This window comes from Dermacentor variabilis, chromosome 2 (genome assembly GCF_050947875.1).
Source record: "Dermacentor variabilis isolate Ectoservices chromosome 2, ASM5094787v1, whole genome shotgun sequence".
Lineage (NCBI taxonomy): Eukaryota > Metazoa > Arthropoda > Arachnida > Ixodida > Ixodidae > Dermacentor > Dermacentor variabilis.
The window spans coordinates 238,539,560-238,561,354 of NC_134569.1; the positions used below are offsets into that span (position 1 = coordinate 238,539,560).

Here is a 21,795-nt window from a genome sequence, read left to right on the forward strand (position 1 = left end):
ACAGACTCAACTATTGTTGACATCCACGTAATCCAAAGTCTCGCACGGATCATTGCAGCACCAGATGCCGATGCACGTTGAGCTGGTGGTGCTCCGGCGGCCCGCAATGCATTTTGTTATTTTCCTATTGCATGGTGTTTAAGAGGGCGACAGGAAACCAAGACGAAATCGAGCTGGTGAGTGACGCCAGATGCCGCCAAAGCGAAATGTGATGCCCACATCGTGCCGCCTGTAGCAGGGAACGGCGGTGCGTTTGGATTATCACCTACCAAAAGCGTGGAGGGCGCTACCAATGGCACAACGCACTATGAAATAGATAGCGAAAGATGCTTATCGCAATAGGTCTGATAACCCTAGCTGTGAATGCGGGGTGCGATAACCCGTGTGTAGAATTGCTCGTACTGGAATAAAAAGTTGTGCGCGCCGTCATTTTCACGTATGACGAGCACACGCGCCTCGCACCTTGTCTTGTTTGCATGGGATCTAGTGGCCGGGAAACATATACGATCACAGTCTGCAGCAGGGAACGGCAGCATGTTTCAGTTATCGCCTATTAAATGTGTGCGCTACGCTTCCGACAGCACCATGCGCTGTGAAACAGATAGGCAAAGATGCTTATCGTAATAGGATTGGTGGTAATAGCTGTGAATGCCATGTGCGACGATCCCGGAGAAGATTTGCTGGTACCGAAATGGGAAACTGAGTGCGCGCCGGCGTTTTCACAGGAAACAGGCGAGCGAGTATTGCAGTAAAGCTGCCGCAGTGGGCAGCTATATAGGGGGTATGCACATGACGTCATCCGCTAGGAGCGCTAGCGGCATCCGCGGAGGTCGCCATAACTGCGGTCGCAAGTTCGCGCTGCCTACACGAGCAGGCCTGCCTCGCCAAGTGGCCCACCGATACGCACAAACCGCCAAACAACCTTTTCAATGTGCCTTTCTGACTTTGCTATCGAGTAGTACGTCTTAGGTCAACGATGGGCCTAAGCACGTACGTGCGTGGGTTGAGTGAACCAGAAAAATCGCATTATGAAAACGACGTGCGCTCGTGCGACTGTGTCGACCAGCTCGAACTCAAAGATCATCAGCTTCGACACGATGTCGGACTACTGCCTCGCGTGGACGTTGCAGACATCAAGGATTACACTGCGAATGGAATGAGCTCCGCGACCTGCAAGCAATCGAAAGCCTTCAAGTTGATGGAAGGCCACAATGATCTGGCGAGCGGCGCACGTCAAAGTGCTCGCGTAACATGATCGCCTTCATTACGGAATTTACTCCCCGTTGTCCTCTTGCGTCGTCAAAGGATAGCGTTTAACTTGCTTCAATGAAAAAAAAAAGACCCCTCCCCCCCGAGAGCTAAACACTGATTTTACACAGCCTTCGTAATCTTTATGTTATCTCAATTATTCTGGTCTTGCCAAAACAGTCTTTTTTTTTTTTTTTGCCCTCCCAGGTTTGTCAATCACAATCATTCGATGAAAAGCCACTCGCACCATGGCTTCTCGCAAAATAAAAGGGCAAGGTGCTGGCGGCACACTGCGCCTGCAAGGCAGGCCTGGCAGAGGCGTGCTCGCACATAGCTGCCGTGCTCTTTTACATTAAGGTTGCAGTTAAGAAGAGAAATAATCACGTGTCAAGAGGAACCCAATCTGGACAACATATTTCTATCACCAAGTTTCTTTCTTGTGTGACCACTGCATCCGAACATAGCACAGTTCACCGCGATACCGAAGCTCAGTTGACGCACGGCCATGCTGAAGCGTAGTCTGTCCGGATACGTAAACATTGTACATAGACCTGTTCGTAGACGTAGAACAGCACTGCGCACCAGACACTGAAACATCCTGCTTATATATCAGCGACTGGATAAGAAAACAAGGCGAACGGCGGGCCAAAAGATAGGGATCAGATGTTCGCGCGAGTAAGACCACTGCCATTTTTTTTCGGTACTCCCCGACCGTCAACATGGCGCGACTGCCCCAGCGACACTGTCGCCGCCTCGCGGGTCGAGGTCAGTGCATACCTCCTATACTGTTCTTGATCGCACTCGCCTCACGCATTTTCTTGTTTACATGGGATCTAGCAGCCGGAAAACATATATGATCGCAGTTTGGCCACGTACTGAACGTTGGTGCCAAAAAAATTTGTTTCTTGAATGCATGAACCAGTAAAAAATGAGCGTAACTCAATGGGGTCACTTTTTGTGTTCTCCATTGTAAACATTGGCACCAGGAAAATGTATACATCTGGAACGTATGAATGAAGTTCAACTGTATTGGCGCATGGTATTGACGGTGAAAAAAAAAGGAAGAACAACAGCAAAACTGTGAATAACTTAACTTTTTATTGAGCAAACTTTGTGTCCACAAAAGCAAGTTACACTCAAAGCGCAATGATAGCGGCGAACACAGTCAGCAATAGGCGAAATCTCTTCTGCGGGTCAAGTGCATCAGCCTTTATACATGAGTCATCGAAGGTTTCAGAGTAATCGCTGGTGCCCATGTGTCATCCAGAAAGTACTACATGATTCATGTCGCACATTCAATCAGATTGCACAAGGTTCGTTGACAAGAGACAAAGTATAGAACCATTGATAACATTCTGGAAACTTCTGATACATGCAGGCACATCTTGCACTGAGCGACATTTAACATTTGTTAGCCAGTGAAAAGGGGTCACCTGAGAAGGGTAAACGAGTACACATGTCAGTATGCAGTGCTTTCAAATATTTGATCAATATTCGCTTCAGTTTGAATTTTAGTATGGGAATTTTAGCGGTATTCAAAACAAACGAACATTAATTTGAAAACATGTGATATAGTCAGTTTCAGTTCCTGTGAGCAAGTCACATTGCCACTAACCTGGCTCACAGCCAGGACAGGCCAACAATGAAACATTCGTTTATAGTTGCCAATCTATTTTTTTAACCCGTTGGATTATTCAAACATCTCTGTGGCAATGCAGCATTCTTTATTGAAGTAATGCATAATGGCGACCGAAAGTTTCTAATGTGGCACGAAATCTCACTAATTCTTTCTGACAGGATCTCATGCGCATGATGTCAGAATGCTACTATTTATTGCTACTTTATTTATTGAAAAAAATGTGGCAGTTTCGCCCGAAGGTTGAAGCACTGACAGCAATAGCAAGATACCCATACTCCTCGAGCGATGCTCAACTACAGTCGATCCCAGATATATTGAATTATTGCCTATATCAAATAGTTGAAAAATCCCCTTGTGAATCCCATGCAAAAGTATAGTGCTATTGTTCGCGTATACAGAACTCCCGTGCACCGGCATATCGATGTATCGAACTCCGTGCTGAGCTACGCCCCGGCAAGTGTGCTTGTCCCACCATCCCCCACCCCTTCAAGTGCGCTTCTCCCATCGCATCCCACCTCCGCAAGTGCGCTTCTCACGAAGCTCTCGCAATGTTCCCGCAATCTCACGCGCACCTGAGATCGCACTCTGAGAAAGGGGCGTGTGGGTAAAAGGCACGTGACGAGGAGCACTTGGAGTGCGATTGGGTGTGAAAGGGAAGCGGGAGGGAGAAACCACACTGACTGCAGGCGCCCGTTTCCTGTATTTTGGTTGACTGACACCGCTCGCGTAGCGAGATGGATGAGGTCAGTGCAGCTTGGGCTTGTGGTAGTGCAGAGATGCAGAGCAGTGCGTCTTTTGATTTGCTTTGTTCCTTTTATTCATGAGGCCAACGTGAAGGCTTGAGACTAGTGTGGTGCAGGGCGTTTTTCTTTCCGCTTTTGGCACGTGTTCTGGAGCCATGGCCACGAAAAACGCAAGAATTTAGATTTTTCAACAAAGGCAGACATCATTCGACGGGTGGAGGCTGGCGAGAAAAAGTCGTCAGTCGCCGCGGCGTTCGGAATTCCTCGCAACACCCTGTGTACGATTCTCAAGAACAAAGCCGATGTTAAGCTGAAGGCAGTGCAGTCCAGTCACCCTGGAGCGTGTCGTGTGTGTGTCCCAACCTTTGACAAGGTCAAGAAGGCATTGTACGCCTGGGTTTTGGAGACACGTGCCAAGAATATACCTGTTGATGGCCCATTGCTCATGGAGAAGGCCAAATGGTTTGCTGTGGCCTTCGGAGAAGAAAGCTTCACCGGTGGCACAGGTTAGCAGCAGGGATTTAAGAGTCGCTACAGCATCGTCGGAAAGACCCTTTCGGGTGAAAGCGAGGCGACTAGCACAATTCATATAGAGAAGTGGTTGTCCGAAGAGTGGCTAAATATTTCTGTCCGCTTTTCGCCGTCGCAAATATTCAATGCAGATGAGACGGCACTGTTTTGGCAAATGCTGCCAAACAAGACTCTGCATCTGAAGGGCACTGCATGCCATGGTGGAAAGAACAGCAAAGTGTGCGTATTGATTTTGCTTGCTGCAAATATGGCTGGGTCATGCAAACTACGGCTGTTTGTTATCGGAAAGAGCAGGTCGCCATGCTGCTTTAAGAATGTGAAAGGCCTCCCGGTTCAATACGCGTCCAATAAGAAAGCTTGGATGACATGCGATTTTTTCGTTGAGTGGCTACAGGCGTGGGATGCCAAACTGGAGAAGTCTGGCCGCAAAGTTTGTCTTCTTCTTGACAATTGTTCGGCCCATCATGTCGTCTGCCCATTAAAGCAGATCACCCTCAAGTTTCTGCCACCAAACACAACGGCAAAACTTCAGCCTCTCGACCAAGGCATTGTGAAAGCGTTTAAGGTTGGGTACAGACGACGACTGGTGCAGAGGCTCCTAATCAACCTTCGATTAGAAATCGAACTCAAGGTGGACCTCCTCGGAGCCATTCAAATGCTGGCTGGTGCTTGGAACGACATGAAGAAAAGCACAATTGTGAACAGCTTCCGCAAAGCAGGTTTGTGGTAGCTGCAGACGACGGATGTCTTGACAGTGAAGACGATGACGCTGGATGCCTGGACAGTAAATTTCGGTAGCTCTCAGCATTCCCAGGCAGCGTTACGGCATGCAATTTCGTCAGCGCTGACAACGGCGTGCAAGCTGTAGCGGATTGCGCTGATATGGAGATCGTGGCTGACATCATGGGTGACAAGGACACAGACTCGAGCAGCGGCGAAGGTTCCGACGAAGAGGACCAACCACCATGCACTGCAGCTGAACTTGCATCAGCTTTCAGCGTCATTCGCTGCTGTTGTGGCACAATGGAAGGAGCTGGCCTTTCTCATTTGGACACTGTCAACAAGATTGAGGACAGCTTAATGAACTTGATGCTGCAGAAGAAGAAGCAAGCAAAGCTCACAGATTTTTTTCTTCCGAGATAAAGTGCTCTGGTCACCACGCTGTTTTTGTTTTTTACGCACCTTGGAGGCACAGATAGGTAAGTTCTCGTTAGTCACGACATCGGGAAACTGCCTTGAAATGTGTGGAGTTGTTAGAGAAGCTTTTGACATGCATATTTTATATTTTGAATTATCAATATATCGAACTATTTCGCGATCCCCTTCGAGTTCGATATATCCGGGATTGGCTGTATACACAGATAGAACACGGTGGCACATGGCACACAAGGCAGCTCCTGCTGGGCTGAAGGAACAGTGCCCTGCCACACTGGCATCTCACACTGCTGGCGTGACGAAGAGTGGCGACAGTGGCATTGCAAGCATTGCACCCCAATGGTGCACACGATGAGACTAGCGGGAAACTGGCGGCGCTAGTTAGCATCCAGTGAAGTAGTAGTTAATGTTAGCTTGAGGTTTACTGTCGATTTCCCTCGAACCAGAGCATACACACAGCAGCTCAGCCGGAATGCTAGGCTGCTTATAGTGAGCATGCGCACAGGGTTCGTGCCAGCAGCAGAAGGTAGAACGTTGCCCTTGCTCCACCACTGAGATGATTGAGCACAGCATTGGGGGCACATCCACTTTCATTAATTCTTTATCATTTTTGCAGGCTAGCGCACTTTGCATCTCTGCGGACCCTTTAACACTCCAGGCATGACCCACACGTGCATCCTAAGCGGAACGGCACGACAACGGTGGCGGTATCGACAGCATGAATGAGCCTTGAGCGTCCAGTGTAACCGCTGTCGCAATAAAAACGAAAAGTCCGAGGTGTCATACAGTTACTGCTTTAATCCAACCAGACTGGTAATTGTGTGACAATGTTTAGCTTCCACTCTGCTGCTAGTCTTGGAATGGGTGTCTCTCTTTGTACAGGGCTTTCTCAAGCTCATCTGCCAGTGGGACTCAGCACTGTACAGTGTGCCAACTGTGGTGAATGCCGTACGGGACCGCCTTAGCTACGAGCCATCCAGTGTACCGCTGCTGAAAGGGCTGGCCCATCTCTACTCCCTCGAGGGCAAGTTTGACCTTGCCATCGCCATCTACCTTGAGTGAGTGTCACCTGGGATCTGGAGAAATTGTGGGATGCGTATGGGCAGATCGTCATACTTTCTCAATTTTTTCATAGAGTTTACAAATTCGGGCTCATTCTACAATATTATGGATGTTGCATCAAGTTCCATGAAAAATTATTTAAATTTCCAAAAAAGCTTTAAATGTGTGGGGCAAGATTGCAAAAAATGCATAAAAAAGAAAAAAACTACTTCAGCCACCCTCTCATGGCAGTGCACAAGATGCCACAACTTGCAAGAGGTGCCATATCAGTAAAAACAATGTTTCTGAGAACTCACTTTGATCTAAAAAGTATGTGCTCTAGTCTCTGTTTATGTTTGCCACTGCGTGTGGGTTGTGTAAAGGTAAGATATCAATGATAAACTTCTTTTGTATCCCACAAAATGTGTGTACTCAATGCAAACTTTAAAGCGACACTAAAGAGAAAACTGGTTTCTCCTCTATTACAGTAAAACCTCGTTAAACCTTACCCGCTTAAACAGTAGTTTCGTTTTAAAAGTAGTAAAGTCAAATCCCCAACTCAGCGGCCATTGAACATAATGTGTTTTGTATCCGTATAAACCGTACCTGCTTAGCGTACGTATCGGTTAACACGTAGTGTTTCCACTTTTCGTCGCGCGAACACGGCAGTGCATCGTCTCCATCGGGCGGCCCGGCAGAACAACAAGCCTCAGAAATCAGCACAACGGCCTTCAAGCGTCCTGTGTGTTTGCGCGTGAAGCCTCATCAACATCATTCGGCACCGTGCCAGAGAGTGTTGTGACGTCGTGCAAGCAAGAACTCGCGTCATGCCAAAACTCGAATAAAAAAGATGCTGGGTGCTCAGCACAGAAGAAAAATTAGACATCGTTCATGCTATTGAACGCGACATGAAAAGTCGGCGCTGGCACACGACATGGGTCTATTGTTGACTACGGTGTGTGGCATTTGAAATGCAAAGAAGTTGCTCGGCAGTACTGTTGCGACCGCGAAGAGATGTCGGCTACGAGGTTCAATTTTTCGCCATCGTTGCCTCTGTTGTTGCCAAAGTGTCGCCTAGCAACAGTGATAAGGACGACACGAAAAGCGACAGCACGGGCGATTCAGTTTCGACAGTGGCAGAAGCTGTGCGTTATGTCAGCCTCATGAATGCAATCATCGCGACAAAAACAGCACCCCGCAATGAAAAGGTGCCCCACAACTTCTGGGGCACTACCGCGCCTGTGCATGGAGAATATGCAATGCCAACGAGGAATCTGCCATGCGAGTGTTTGCCGAGAAGAGAGGGCTGGCTGAAAAGCTGGCTCGCAGCTTCAGCAAATTTGAGGCTGCTGTTGTCGCTGCTAGGCTGTGGCGGCATCAAACGAAAATAAAATTTTTGTCATGCGAAGCAAATAAATACTACATGTTTTTTTGCCTTTGAACGCACTCTCTCCGAGTTCCATTTTTGACAGGTAAGTAGGCGATCTCATGCTATTTTGGTTAAGCAGTACTACCGTTTAGTATGTGCTTGTTCCGATCTCCGGCCAACTACGGTTTAACGCGGTTTCGCTGTATTAAATTACCCTTCTGCAGTACCAAAAATGCCCCTTTTGCCTCTAGAAGAGGCTTGACAATCCAGAAAAAATGCAACAAGGAAAGATGGGTGGCGAAAGCCATTTTGAAGTTCTCACACCAGCGTCGCTGTGATGTCATGGATTTTGACAGCGTCTGCTAGGGCCTAGTTAATTGTTTATCGGTAAAGTTAGACTGCATTGTGTTTTCAAGGAGCCAGAGATTGAACATCGCAAGTTTCAGGAACCTTTGCTGAGCCAATGTAGCTTATATATGAAAGAAAAAAAAAAAGCTTTGAAATTTGTATTGTAACACTGACTAGATTCTAAGCTGCTGGCACTAAATTTTAAAAATGAGACTTCGGCCTTCTTTTTCTCCAATAACAATAAGTCTATATTACAGAAATAATGAAAATATTGTTTCCAGGGTATACTTTATCAGTTTAAACTAATTTACCATTTCTCTTTAGTGTCCCTTTAAAAAAACTTGTGCTATTCCCTCCCTCGGTCCCCTGGTCGTGTGTGTGGAATTTTCATAAATACTAATTTGACAGGTTACCAGGCATGGTTCATTTCTTGTCATTGTAGCAGCTGTTATGTTTCAGAAAAATCCTACTTAAGCTTTAATTTATTGAAGGAAATGAACATCATACATTCATATTGGAAGGTCGAGGACAATTGCTCCTGCACTCTTCTCGTGCTCGGGTGAGCGCTTGGTCACTTTTCTCAGTCATGAATTCTCAGTCATAAATAAAAGCCTGAAGTTTGCATCTTCCAGTAAACAAAATTTTAATTTTACTTCCTTCTAGCTCAACCATGCAACATGGAACTTCCTCAATGCACTGCATTGGTTGAACAGCCACACCTGAGCTGTACCACTTGATTTCAGTGTGAATGCCTAGGCGGCAAAGAAGATAATTTCTCATTGCATCTGTTGTCTGCAAACATTTGTTTGTGAGTTAACTACCCTTCGCTTTAGAGGCTGTTGGCAAGAAAGTGAGCGAAAGATTACAGAGCTACGCTGTTACTGTCACGTCTATTTATGATTACAAACGTTGCTTTAAATCACCTGGGCTCTTAGCAATGCTGCTAGTTCTGGGCCCATGCAAATGAATTCAAAACACCATTGGAACTTGGGTTAACTGGTAATGTGATTTGCAAGTACAGATTCCGCTAACATTGTTGACATGATATTAATAAATTTGTTATAGCACAAGAGAAAAACCAACAATAGCAAAATCTGTTATTATTACAATACAGGAACATATTGATCATGAATTATAAGTTGCTTAAGAACATACGAAAATCTTGGACTCTCTTTTATCCTCTTCGGAAGATTATTCTATATTTTTCGTTCCAATGTAGGCTAACCTGCGCCTACCATACAAGTTGCTAACAGGTGGTACATTAGAATTTCTGTTCTGTTGTGTGCTCGTGTGTCCGTGTGGTGTGATTAAAATGGTGCCTAGAATGGGGGTTATTATGCGAAGGTACGGCATGAACTGAGCATGCTGTTTTGAAGTCCCTGACAATGAGGAATGGCATAATGTTGGTTTTTATAAATAGCGGTTCTGTGTGTTCTGTATAACCACAGAAGGACATAAACTGGAGCGCTCTTTTCTGCAGTTTGATTACTGGATCTAGGTAAGATGAATACGTATTCCCCCATGTCTCAATACAATAGCTTAAATGGCTATGAAAAATGCTAAAGTAAATCATTCATAGTGTGCATATGGGAAAATGCTGATGCACCTGATGTAAAGTAAAGCATGCATGACTGACCTGGCTGCAAACATTTTCTATATGTGCCCTGTAATGACGGGATGAATCTAACATTATACCGAGATATTTATATTCTTGAGCTTCTGTAATTGTCATCGTAATCTTCAAAGTTATTGGCGGTATTCTAACTCTGTTGGACGAAAATATAATGTACTTTGTTTTAGATGTATTTAGTGTTAATTTTTTGTCCATAAACCAGTTTCTTAGTTTTTGTAGTTCTCTATAAGCAGTGCTTTCTAAGTGATTGATATCCTTTCCTGAGATTAAAACTATGGTATCATCAGCATACATTATTGCCTCACCCTTATCAAGCCTTTGGGGTAGGTCGTTTATGTACAAGTAGTATCAGACCCAAAATTGACCTCTGCGGAATGCCTTGTGTAATGGGCAGGAACTCAGACGAGACACTGTCAAAGTGTACGTTCTGGTATCTTTCTTCTAGATACTTCTGAAAGAAATATAAACTGTCTCCTCAAAATCCATAACATTGCAGTTTTTTTAACAGGATCTGATTATCTACGGTATTGAATGCTTTTTTAATGTCTAGGAATATGCCAATTACTACTTCGTTGTTATTCAGACAAGTGTTAATATAGTTTGTAACATAAAAGACTGTACTGCTGGTCAACTTATTTGGGTGAAATCTGTGCTGATGTGGTGTTAGTATATTGTATTTTGTCAAGAACTTAGTTATTCGCTTGACTATAAGCTTCTCGAACACTCTGTTAATGGTAGAGAGTATTGAAATGGGACGGTAGTTTTCTAACAGGTTGTGATCATTGCTCTTAAATGTGGCAGAGACCCTAGCTCTCTTCACTAGATTGGGATACATTCCAGTGTAAAAAGCACAACTGAAAATTTTTGCAAAGTAAGGACAGAATAAATCTAAATTAGATTTTACGATGCTTAAAGGGGTGGAGACATCAAAATTTTCGTTCATGCGTTTGTTGATTCAAACGTTGCGTCATGCTTCAGGGAGCACGATACACACAGCGGGATTCATATATATCCGATAAATAATTTAATAATAGCATTATTATACCGAGCGATTTCGGTTTCGGTTTCTGGGCTCCGGGGGATGCTATGACGTCACAGAGGAGGAAACGCAACATGGCTTGGTCACGTGGCCCACGAAAAATAGTGACGTAAAACTATGCTGCGTCGTCTGCTCGCGCATACGCGTGCTCTGCCAGCAGAGGTCAACCAGTGGCGATTCGAAGTGCATGTCGCGAATATTATAATTATTGCGAAGAGCGACAACAACGGTAAGAAAATATTGCGGCTTGTGAGAGTCGGTGATTCATTCTGAAGCGCCGTAAGCTTTAGCTTTGAAGTGAACCGGAAAAGGCCTAGCGACGATATCGGCGGCGCCGAACGATCAGAGGCGGTGAAGCTGCCGTCGATGCCAGAGCGACCACTCCTCGGTCGCTGATTGGCCGCTTCGCCGTACGGCTGCCGCACAAATGGGTCCCGGGCCCGTCCTCTCTACGGCAAGGAAATCTCGCTGTTCGCGAGCAAAACCGCCGTCACACGGGAGCCCGCGAATTGCAAACGGCGTGCGGCGAGTTTCCGTGCCGGTAACGTGGACGGGCCTGTAACGTGGAAAGGCCAAGCGAAGGAGAGTCCGCTCCGAGCTGCCGAACTACGCGACTCTGCGAGGAGAGACGCAGACAACACGAACGCCGCATATCCTGGTCCCTTTCGGAGTCTACACTCAAACGTGTAAAGGCCCGTCCGCAGGGCAACTCGCCGCACGCAGTTTGCCGTTCGCGGGCCGGCGTGCGGCGTTCGTGTTGTCCACTTCTCTCCTCTTGTGTCCGTGTCTGCACGCCTTACCCCTTCTTTGCATTAAGAAAGGATTTCTATATGCCTGTAGCTCGGTCGTAGTGGAGGCTATGCTCGGTTGCTCGGCTCAGCAGGCTCCGTAATCGGCATTTCATCGCTACTTATCATACGTCACGTTTTTGTGCTGGTGTGCTATGACGTCAATATTTTCGTTCCTCCTCTGTGACGTAGTAACTGCCACGCTAGCGATGGGTCTCGACTACGAGAAGGAGTTTTTAATGACTCTTTGGAGCTCAATTAAAATTATTTTGAAATGTTTGCAGCGTCCAATACCTCGTTCTGGGTGTCCTTGCATACGGAAGTAGCCTACAACATGCTTTTTATAGCCTCAAAATTTGGTGTCTCAACCCCTTTAATGATATACTGTCGCATCCCGAGGCTTTGTAGGTCGGCATGGAAATAATTGTAGACATTACCTCTTCAGTAGTAATATAGAAAAATACGAACGAATTTGCTGTACTCGAAGCCAGGGGGCAGCTGCAAGATTAGGTACATAGCAATGATACGTTATGACCAATGTTCGTAAAAAATCATTAAATTAATTTGCTAATTGTTGTTTTTAGTCACCATGTAGATTAATGACAGGAAGCCTGGATTGCTAAGTGGTCCCTTTAATGACCGAATTAATTATTTCCCATAGTTTTCTATGGCACATATGATTTGCTATGATAGCACAATTGTAATTATCCTTCCTACAATGTCGTAAGTGTGCTAATAATTTGTTCTTGAAGTGCTTGTATTGAGTCCTGCAGTAAATGTTTTCTTTATTTCCTTTTTGTTTTCTATCCCAATAATCCTTGATACGGGATAGCTCTGAGGTACTTCGTGTCGTCCCAGAGTTTATCGGTTGTTCGTAATATTTTTTTTATCGGGTCTTGATTCAGCATTATGCATTGTGATATCGCATTATTCAAGTATTCATAGATTTTGTTTGCATTTATGCCTTCCATGACGTGTTTGCATATCGCAAATAAGTTTTCTCGGAGCAAAATTCTGTTCACACATGTAGCTGTTTGACAACATGGTTTAGGCAATTGAAGCTTTGTAGTTACAGAAGTAAAAACACTGGAAAATGATCCAATAAATCCATATCTACTACACCAGAGGTAATATCTGTAGACTTAGGATTGCACAGAATATGATCAATAAGCATTTCAGAAGTGTTTGTTACAAGTGTAGGCATTGTGATGAGATTCACAAGCCTGTACTATTCATATAGCATCTGATATGAAATATTACTGTTATCAAGTATGTTTAAGTTAAAGTTACCGCGTGCAATTGCCTCCTTATTTTTGTTGCACATCTCGTCTAACATATTTTATAGTGACTGAAAGAAACAAGGGAGATTAGAACTTGGTGACCGATAAACCACTCTGATTCCGAAAGAAAGTTCAATAAATAACACCTCATATTCCAGTGATGCCTGTGCAGTCAGATTAGAACAGACTTTAAACTTATGGTTGGCTTTGATAAACAGTAGAACCCCTCCTCCCCTTGTTTTGCTTTGTCATGAATTGGTGATTACGTTGTAACCCGGGAGGTGTACATGTTCGTCGGGCTTAAGCCAAGTCTCTGTCAGAGCGATTACATTATATTGACATTTGTGTTCAGCTAGAAATAACTGTAGGTTGTTAATATTTTTGCTAATGCTACGAATGTTGCAGTGCAAGAGCGAAAGCTTATCATATTCACAAGAGTTGTTAATTTGCTCAACTCTGTTTATGCCCATGTTTCAGCACTACAATTTGCATTTCAATTAGCTCTCTATTAGACTATCTGTGTTATATCCTATTTCTTTCATTATCTGGATAACATGGGAGTTGTCAGTCTTCCGTAATAGTATCTTGCTTTGCGACAGCCATTAGTACTTCCATTTCTTTTCTTCTTCCTTTGGAATTGTCTTGCCTAGTCGCACTTTTTTTTCAGCACAATGGTGCTCATTAACGTAGACAGCACTGCCTGCCCATCCGAAGCTGAAGTCGGCAGTTGTCAACCTTTGCTTTTTGCGGCCTGGAGGATGCTGTTACGAGCCGACCAACACGTGATTTGTACTATCACATTTGGTTTAGATTTATCTTTGGATGGCACTCTATGCACAACATCAACGGCAGAATCATCCACATGAACATCAAGTCTCATTTCTAGCATTCGCACTGTTTTGTCAAGGCCTTCGTTTGGTCAGACGGCAATACTTTGACTTCAATGTTGTTTTGTCTGCTGTATTGTTTCAGTTCGATTATATCAGCCTTAGTTGCCTTAAGTTCCTTGTTTAACTGCACATTTTCTTCTTTTATTTTGTCGTGTTCCGTTCGAAGCTTTCGCAAATCTGTGCAAATGTTTGCAAGACTCTCTCGAGCATCATCAAAATTGTTGCCAACAAATTTCACTGATTCTTTCACTTCTTTCAGATTTGCTTCCATGCTTTCCACCTTTGCCAATAAATCCTGCAAAATCTTGACAAGCTCTTTGATAGTTGAGGGCAGTTTGTCACCCATCTTAAAAATTCGAACAGCAGCGTGTGACTCAGATCACTTAGGTGAACGTAAATGAGGTTTAATGCACCTGAAAGTATATATAGTCGCCGTCAGCAATACGGTACAAGTTGTTCATGCCGAAGTCGCACGCTGCTGTGTTGAAGAAACGTAGTCACAGTCCTTTTTATAGTTAAGGCAGACAGGCTATCTTCCACCAGGCGGCAGCCACTATCTCTTCCAGGTGGCAGACGGCACGTGTGGGAAGGTCCCTTTCCACTAGCTGTGACTTCTCCTCATCCGATCAGTGGGACCGTGTAGTTGATGCCACTTTACCACCCCGCGTCGGAAATTCGCTGGTCAGCCTGAAAGTAAATGTAGTCGCCGTCAGCAATACAGTACAAGGTGTTCATGCCCGAGTTGCGCACTGCTGTGTTGAAGGAACGTAGTCGCAGCCCTTTTTATAGTTGAGGCAACCGGGCTATCTTCCACCAGGCAGCAGCCCCGCTCTCTTCCAGGTGGCAGACGGCACGTGCGGGAAGATCCCTTTCCGCCAGCTGTGTCTTCTCCTCATCCGATCAGCGGGACCGTGTAGTTGATACCATTTTACCACCCCGCGTGGGAAATTCGCTGGTCAGCCTGAAAGTATATATAGTCGCCGTCAGCAATACAGTACAAGGTGTTCATGCCCGAGTCGCGCACTGCTGTGTTGAAGGAACGTAGTCGTAGTCCTTTAAGGCAGCCAGGTATCTTCCACCAGGCAGCAGCCCCGCTCTCTTCCAGGTGGCAGACGGCACGTGCGGGAAGATCCCTTTCCGCCAGCTGTGACTTCTCCTCATCCGATCAGCGGGACCGTGTAGTTGATACCATTTTACCACCCCGCGTGGGAAATTCGCTGGTCAGCCTGAAAGTATATATAGTCGCCGTCAGCAATACAGTACAAGGTGTTCATGCCCGAGTCGCGCACTGCTGTGTTGAAGGAACGTAGTCGTAGTCCTTTAAGGCAGCCAGGTATCTTCCACCAGGCAGCAGCCCCGCTCTCATCCAGGTGGCAGACGGCACATGCGGGAAAATCCCTTTCCGCTAGCTGTGCCTTCTCCTCATCCGATCAGTGAGACCATGTAGTTGATACCACTTTACCACCCCGCATAGGAAATTCACTGGTCAGCCTTAATGTATATATAGTCCCCGTCAGCAATACAGCACAAGGTGTTCATGCCCGAGTTGCGCACTGCTGTGTTGAAGGAACGTAGCCGCAGTCCTTTTTATAGTTGAGGCAGCCAGGCTATTTTCGACCAGGCAGCAGCCCCGCTCTCTTCCAGGTGGCAGATGGCACATGTGGGAAGATCCCTTTCCGCTAGCTGTGCCTTCTCCTCATCCGATCAGTGAGACCATGTACTTGATACCACTTTACCACCCCGCGTGGGAAATTCACTGGTCAGCCTGAAAGTATGTATAGTCCGCGTCAGAAATACAGTACAAGGTGTTCATGCCCGAGTCGCACACTGCTGTGTTGAAGGAACGTAGTCGCAGTCCTTCTTATAGTTGAGGCAACCGGGCTATCTTCCACCAGGCGACAGCCACGCTCTCTCCCAGGTGGCAGACGGCGCTTGTGTGTAGATCCCTTTCCGCTAGCTGTGTCTTCACGTCATCCAATCAGTGGGACTTTGTAGTTGGTACCACTTTACCACCCCACGTGGAAAGTTCACTGGTCAGCCTGAAAGTATATGTAGTCACCATCAACAATACGGTACAAGGTGTTCATTCCTAAGTCGCACACTGCTGTGTTAGCTGTTGCACGCTACTGTGTCGCACGCTACCACGACTAAGGCTGCTGTGACCACAGCAGCCTTAAAGGGACACTAAAGGTAAATACTAAGTCAATTTGGACTGTTTAAATACCTTTCTGGAAACTTCACAGCGCTTATATTGTGCCAAGAAAAGACTTAGTTTAGGAGAAAATTGTATCTGAAGGGCCCGAATGCCTTTTTCAAAATTCAAATTTCCCGCCACTTAACCGAGGGAGTGATGACGTCGCATACACCATCACCATCCTTTGCTGCCGTCAGTGAGTAAAACGACGCCCGACAGACAGCGGCACCGAACCACAACAAAGCGGTGGATTTGGAGCTGCAGCTGCTTTTTGGTCAAATGGCATAGACTGTTTGGGCATCTCGTGACATCACATGAAAGTTGAATTCTCTGCTACTTACACTTTGTGCGCGTTTCACGAGCCAGCAAAACCAGCGCAACACTACGCTGTCAGGAAAGTACTGAAATGCGAAAGCGTGGGCGGCGTAGAGTCGAGCGAAAACGAAACCTTTCGACCGCGCCCGTCTTTGTCAATGGTAATTTTAATTAGTTCTTTTTTCTAAACATGAAATGGAACTGGACAAGTAACATTTGATTTCATATTGTAATACAATACGAGGATGTTTTTTTGCAATGAGTAGTTGAGTACTAGTGACAGAATTTAACTGAAGAGTGCTTTTGTCATCGGGCAGGTGCTTTAATGTCCTGGGGCAGTCTCTAATCTTGTCCTGCATTTACCTTGATTTCTCGATTATTGAGGCTCTTTTCATGATAATATTGATGCCTTAGAGATTCTCGAGCACTAATCTACCATTTTAGCTTGGCTTAGTATTCGCCTCTAGTGTTCCTTTAATCTCAACAGGGGGGGTGGTGGGGTTGCAGAAATGTTAACCTAATGTGCTTTGGGCATGTGCTAAAAAAATTCAGGTGGCAAAAATTATTTCAAATCACTCTCCACGGCACCATTTGTGTAGCCCGTGTTGCTTTAGGAAGCAAAACCCCACCTTTCAACCGTTACACCTCCCAAACTCACAAACGCACTTGGCAAGGCCAGGCGTGCACCCTCTCTCAACGTGTGCAGCCACTCTCGCACAACCACTACCACTCCCGAGTACAGTCAAACCTTGATATAACGAACCTTGGTTTAATGAAATTCGTAATGTAACGAATTATTGTCATTTCTCTATCTCAGTTCTATTCAGAGCTCTGTATTTTTGTGTGTGTGATTTAGCGAAGTAATTTCATGGTACAGTTTCGATATAATGAAGTTTTCTGCTATTTCAAGCATGTGCTTGGAGCCTGTATACCTAGTAAATCTAGAAAAAAAAACTAAAATATGTCGGCCGAGGCAAAAATTATATCACGCACCTGTCTGCATGAAAAGTTTGAGTGGCAAAAGCACCGTCACAGTGCGAGCACCGTGGCGCAGTAGGCAGGAAAAATCAGTGTGCCATTTGTGGTGTTGGGAAACAACTTGCAGAGGCTGCAGGGCACGCGGCAGCTTGAAATGCTCAGAGAAACACGAGTGCTGACGATTCCTTCTGTGAAAGGGAGATGGGGAGGGAATGAACGCGTGGTAACATGATCAAGCATGTGCTATGGGGTGATGGGGGGGGGGGGGGCAAGCTTACATAGATGTGTGTAAGCTCACCGTCTGTAGCTTTATCATGTAAAGAATTTACGATTTTTTGGCTTGCCAGCACATGTACAATGAGTTGCGTGTCTATTGTTGCTTACACTGAGCATTCACACGTGTCATGAAATAAATCAGTTGGAAGTTTAGTGCTTCCCTGTCTCCTGTTTCATCATGTCCATATTTTTCTTTCACTCTTTATGTGATGTGCTTATTCATGAAAACATTATTGGAAACATGCCTATCTGTATGCCACATTTCTGGGAAGTTCAGTACAATTAATCTTCTGTGGTACAAAAAGTGGTAACGAAGGATCAACCTGAATGTTTGTTCAGCTTGGCTACATGCCATTAACCATTGCGCAAGCCGAGCTTTGAGTGGCCACAATTTTCTATTGCAGGATTGGTGCAGCAGATGCGGTGTTCACGCTGGTGCAAAAGCATGGCCTGTATGGTGTGGTACAGGAGAAGCTACTGCTGTTGATCCGGCTGGACGAGGAGAAAGCCAACCAGCTGTTGGTGAACTCTACTGACCGGCTACCGCCAGCCACTGTTGCTGACCGTCTGAGGCCGCAGCCACGAGCCTTGTTTCGTGTGAGCATGTGCCGCCCTGTGAGGGGCTACTCTGACCCGGATTACTGGCGGGGAGAGGGACAGGTTGAAGGCTCTGTGTGTGCGCTGTTAGTAATCAGTAAGAGTAAGGGCAGGGAGGTTAACCGGATGCAAATTTCTTGCTTGCTACCCTGCAAGGAGATGAGGGTAAAGGGAAATATACTCCACTGAAGAAGCTTTGCGAGTACAGTCGAATGCACTTATAACGATCCCAGACTTATCGGTTATAATGATCACATTTCACTGCCTTTACGATTTTCCAACCCTGCCTATTGAAATTGTGCTCGGCTATAATGAATGTTTTGAACAGTGTCGTACTGTTACAATGAACACTTTAAAACGAGTCATTGTAAAAGGAGCACACACGTTAAGTTCCGAAGCGTGGAATTGCAACCAAACTGGTGCACCAGTCCAACAGTCCAGTCCAACAACTCCAGTCCAACAGCTGAGATTAGTGAATGTCACGCATGGATTTCGGAAGCTGCATGGAAAGTCACTCGTTTTCAGCTCTTTCAAGGCATGTCTCCAGCATGCTTCAGAGCGACGCAGAATGGCGACCGTGGCCTCCACAATAGCACACGCAGGTGCTATTGGGGAGGCTGCAACAGCAGCACTTCAGCTTTTGTGCAGTTCTCCTTGCAGCACTGTGTGCAATCTTGGGAGGTGTGGAGGTTACTACGCCATTATCAGGAGATGGGTGCTCGTCGATGTTTTGCTTAAGTCATTGCTGGTAAACGTCGTGATGCCATTCTGCCTATGGAACTTTGTACTTTTTCGACCAAAGAGACATACAAAACGTAACTTCGCACCTCTCGGTGCAAGTGCGGCTGACGCTGCAGCCATAATGGCAGCAAGACTGAAAAATGCCAGAATGCCACTGCAGTTTCCGCTTTAGCAATAAAAACAAGGTTTTTATTGCTAATGATTTTTTGGACTGTGATTACGTGAAACTTATTTCACACACATATTCTGTACTCGCAATAAAAACATTTTCCTAGTTAGCACCATGTGTTGTCACCGCACATTCAGCGTTCTGGTCCCACCGCGCTGCTCCAATAGGTCCTTGTTCTCACGAATGTGGCTTCATAATTGCCGTCTCTCCCTGCCTTGCTGCAGTACCTGGATGCACTGTTCAAGCGCAGCCCTGCATTGTGCGAGGCCCAGCACATGGAACTGGCACGCTTGTACGCCGAGTTTGAACCTGACAAGCTGCTGCCACTGCTGCGCCAGTCACACAGCTACCCTTTGGAAGAAGCACTTCGGCTGTGCCAGGAACGGAAGCTCGTTCCAGCGACCATCTTCCTGCTCAGTGGGTCCTTTCTTCTCCCGTACCTAATGTCATGCTTTGAAAAGCGAGCCATTGGGCAGTGGTCTGCAATTGCTGTAAGAAATAGCTGCAGAACACACGGTTCTTTCATACCTGCCAACTCTGCCATATTTTCTGTGAAGTTTATGAATTCAGGCTTCTTCTATAAATGTTTCAGCATGTTTTACAAAAAATTGGTTTCAAACCACACCTTTGTACGTCTTTTAAGGAGCTTTGAGGGAGTTTATTTAGACAAATTTTCGATGCAGGTGAAATCAAAAGCATCCAAGTTGCTGAAGAAGTAATTAATTTAAAAAGAGTGTGTTGCTTGTCAGTTTGGGCTGCTCCAAATTTCCTTCTGCTTTCATGATGCGTTAAAGGCAGGTTATCATTAATAAAGTGTGTACGTGTCCCTCAGGAGCTGAGGTCTTGGGGCAAACCTTTTAAAAAACTTGCATACCGTATTTACTCGCATAATGATTGCACTCGCGTAATGATCGCACCCCTGAATATTGTTGTCGAAATTCGATTTTTTAAAATTTCCTGTGTAATGATTGCACCCCAAACTTGCTGCAGTGATATGTCGTGTGCGAAGTCTCACTAATAATAATCGTGCTTACCATCTGTCGAACGCTGTGCGAAGGACTCTTCAAGACAGACCAGGCGGTCTGCACACACCAAACATTCTTAAGCGAATGCCCCATTTCATTCCTTCCATCACTTTCTGCACTTCCATGACAAAAAAAAAAGTTACAACCATACTCGCCTTTATTATATGTAGGCTTTATAATGGTTGTGGTCAAGAACAACAACAAAAAAAAGGCGCCTTTTGATTCTTCTCGTCTGCACTCATGGACACGCAACAAATCACGAGCGGCAACGATAGTAGCCACGTTTACACTGATACGTTAGAAGTGTACCCTATTCATGTGCCGGCGCTTGTAACACAGCTAAGATATTTGCCCACCTTTAGCGGAAACATGCTGTATTAGGATAGTAGTGAAGACAAATGCCGCAGTTTCTGCAGCATGCCCGCCATGTGTTTCTATGTCACTGGCAGCTAAGTGCGCCCATCTGTTTCTGTCCCCTCAAAGTGGACATGGCTATGTTATTGCCGCAAACTTGCCGATATTAACGATATTAGGCATTCGTTACTGATATGGAAAAAACTGTTTCAATGTACGTAATGTACTCAAGAGAAGAAAAAAATCGCATTCGATGCATTCGGTTTGCTCCACTGGCCGCCATTTTTGTTTTCATGTCCCGCACTACATACAGCGGCAGTTGCCTATTTGTTGACCTGTTGTCATATCGCAGCAAACGTGGAATGGAAAAAACAATTTTTGTCTTTTCGTAGGAAATTTAACCCGCGTAATGATCGCACCCCTGAATTTGCGTCAAGTTTTTTGCCAAAAAAAGTGCAATCATTATGCGAGTAAATACGGTACTTTTCCCTCTTCTCCTTTGCAGTGTTATGTGCGTGAGAACTTTATTTATCTTGAAGTGCACAGTCTTGCAGACATGTTCTTCACAGCATTTTCAATTCTGTAAGAGAAATTGAGATGCCATCAGAGAGCTACAGTGCAAGATATACAGATTTGTGTTCTTCTTGTTTTCTTTTTTTCGTTTACTTTGAATATCAAGATTCTAATGATGAGCATGTTGTCATTATGTCTGCAGTAAATGAAAGTTCACTGCAGAGGGTTGTTTGTTGCCAGGCAACACGTGTTTAGTGCATCTTCATGAAGTGTCTCAATATTGGGTAGCAAAGCCTGCAGTAAAAACATGCTCTCGCCTCTTGGAAATAAAAGACAAGCATTCATTGTGTTACTTGGCAATGTGACATTTTTGTGGTGCACCTTCTGTCTTAGTATGCTGCGTAAATTTCATTACCCAAGTAAAAATACCTTATATACTTGACTCTAACATGCCTTGAATAAAGCACACCTGATTTTCATGACCAGAAATGAAAAATGCAGTGCCCTTGACTGTTTGCTATTAGATTTTAATTGTACGAGAGAAAGCAATGACAATTTCCTCTCATTTGGAAAAAGAAAATTTCTTCCATACGAGACACCGTGGACAAGGCATTAGTTATTGTCTCTGTCATACGTCTTATTAACAGTCAATATCACCTCATCTTGAGGGCTATCGATTGCATTAGGTATTGCATTGCTTAAACACTTTGCAGATGATAGCAGCATAACAGAGTAAGCATAACAATGTTGCATTTGCCGAAGTTTCTACAGCTGTAGCCCAAGTATGGACTATACTGGATTACGGCAATGTTGAATGCAAATGACAATAGGCTGTCTCTACAGTTGAGCCTCACTGTCTTGAAATCGCATCCATCATGAAAATACCTTTAGTATATACAATATCTGTTATAAGTGTGTATATTCGTTAC

The 21,795-nt window shown here is 45.1% G+C and overlaps 1 protein-coding gene across 1 annotated transcript in view; it reads left to right on the forward strand.

Moving 5' to 3' along the window:
- The window catches only part of lt (vacuolar protein sorting-associated protein light), a 214,925-nt gene that overhangs the window by 129,100 nt on the left and 64,030 nt on the right, over positions 1–21,795 (forward strand). The window contains exons 15-17 of the mRNA XM_075682740.1: positions 6,199–6,374; positions 17,872–18,064; positions 19,199–19,391. Of these exons, the coding sequence (XP_075538855.1) occupies positions 6,199–6,374; positions 17,872–18,064; positions 19,199–19,391 (562 nt within the window). The remainder of the gene's footprint in view (positions 1–6,198; positions 6,375–17,871; positions 18,065–19,198; positions 19,392–21,795) is intronic.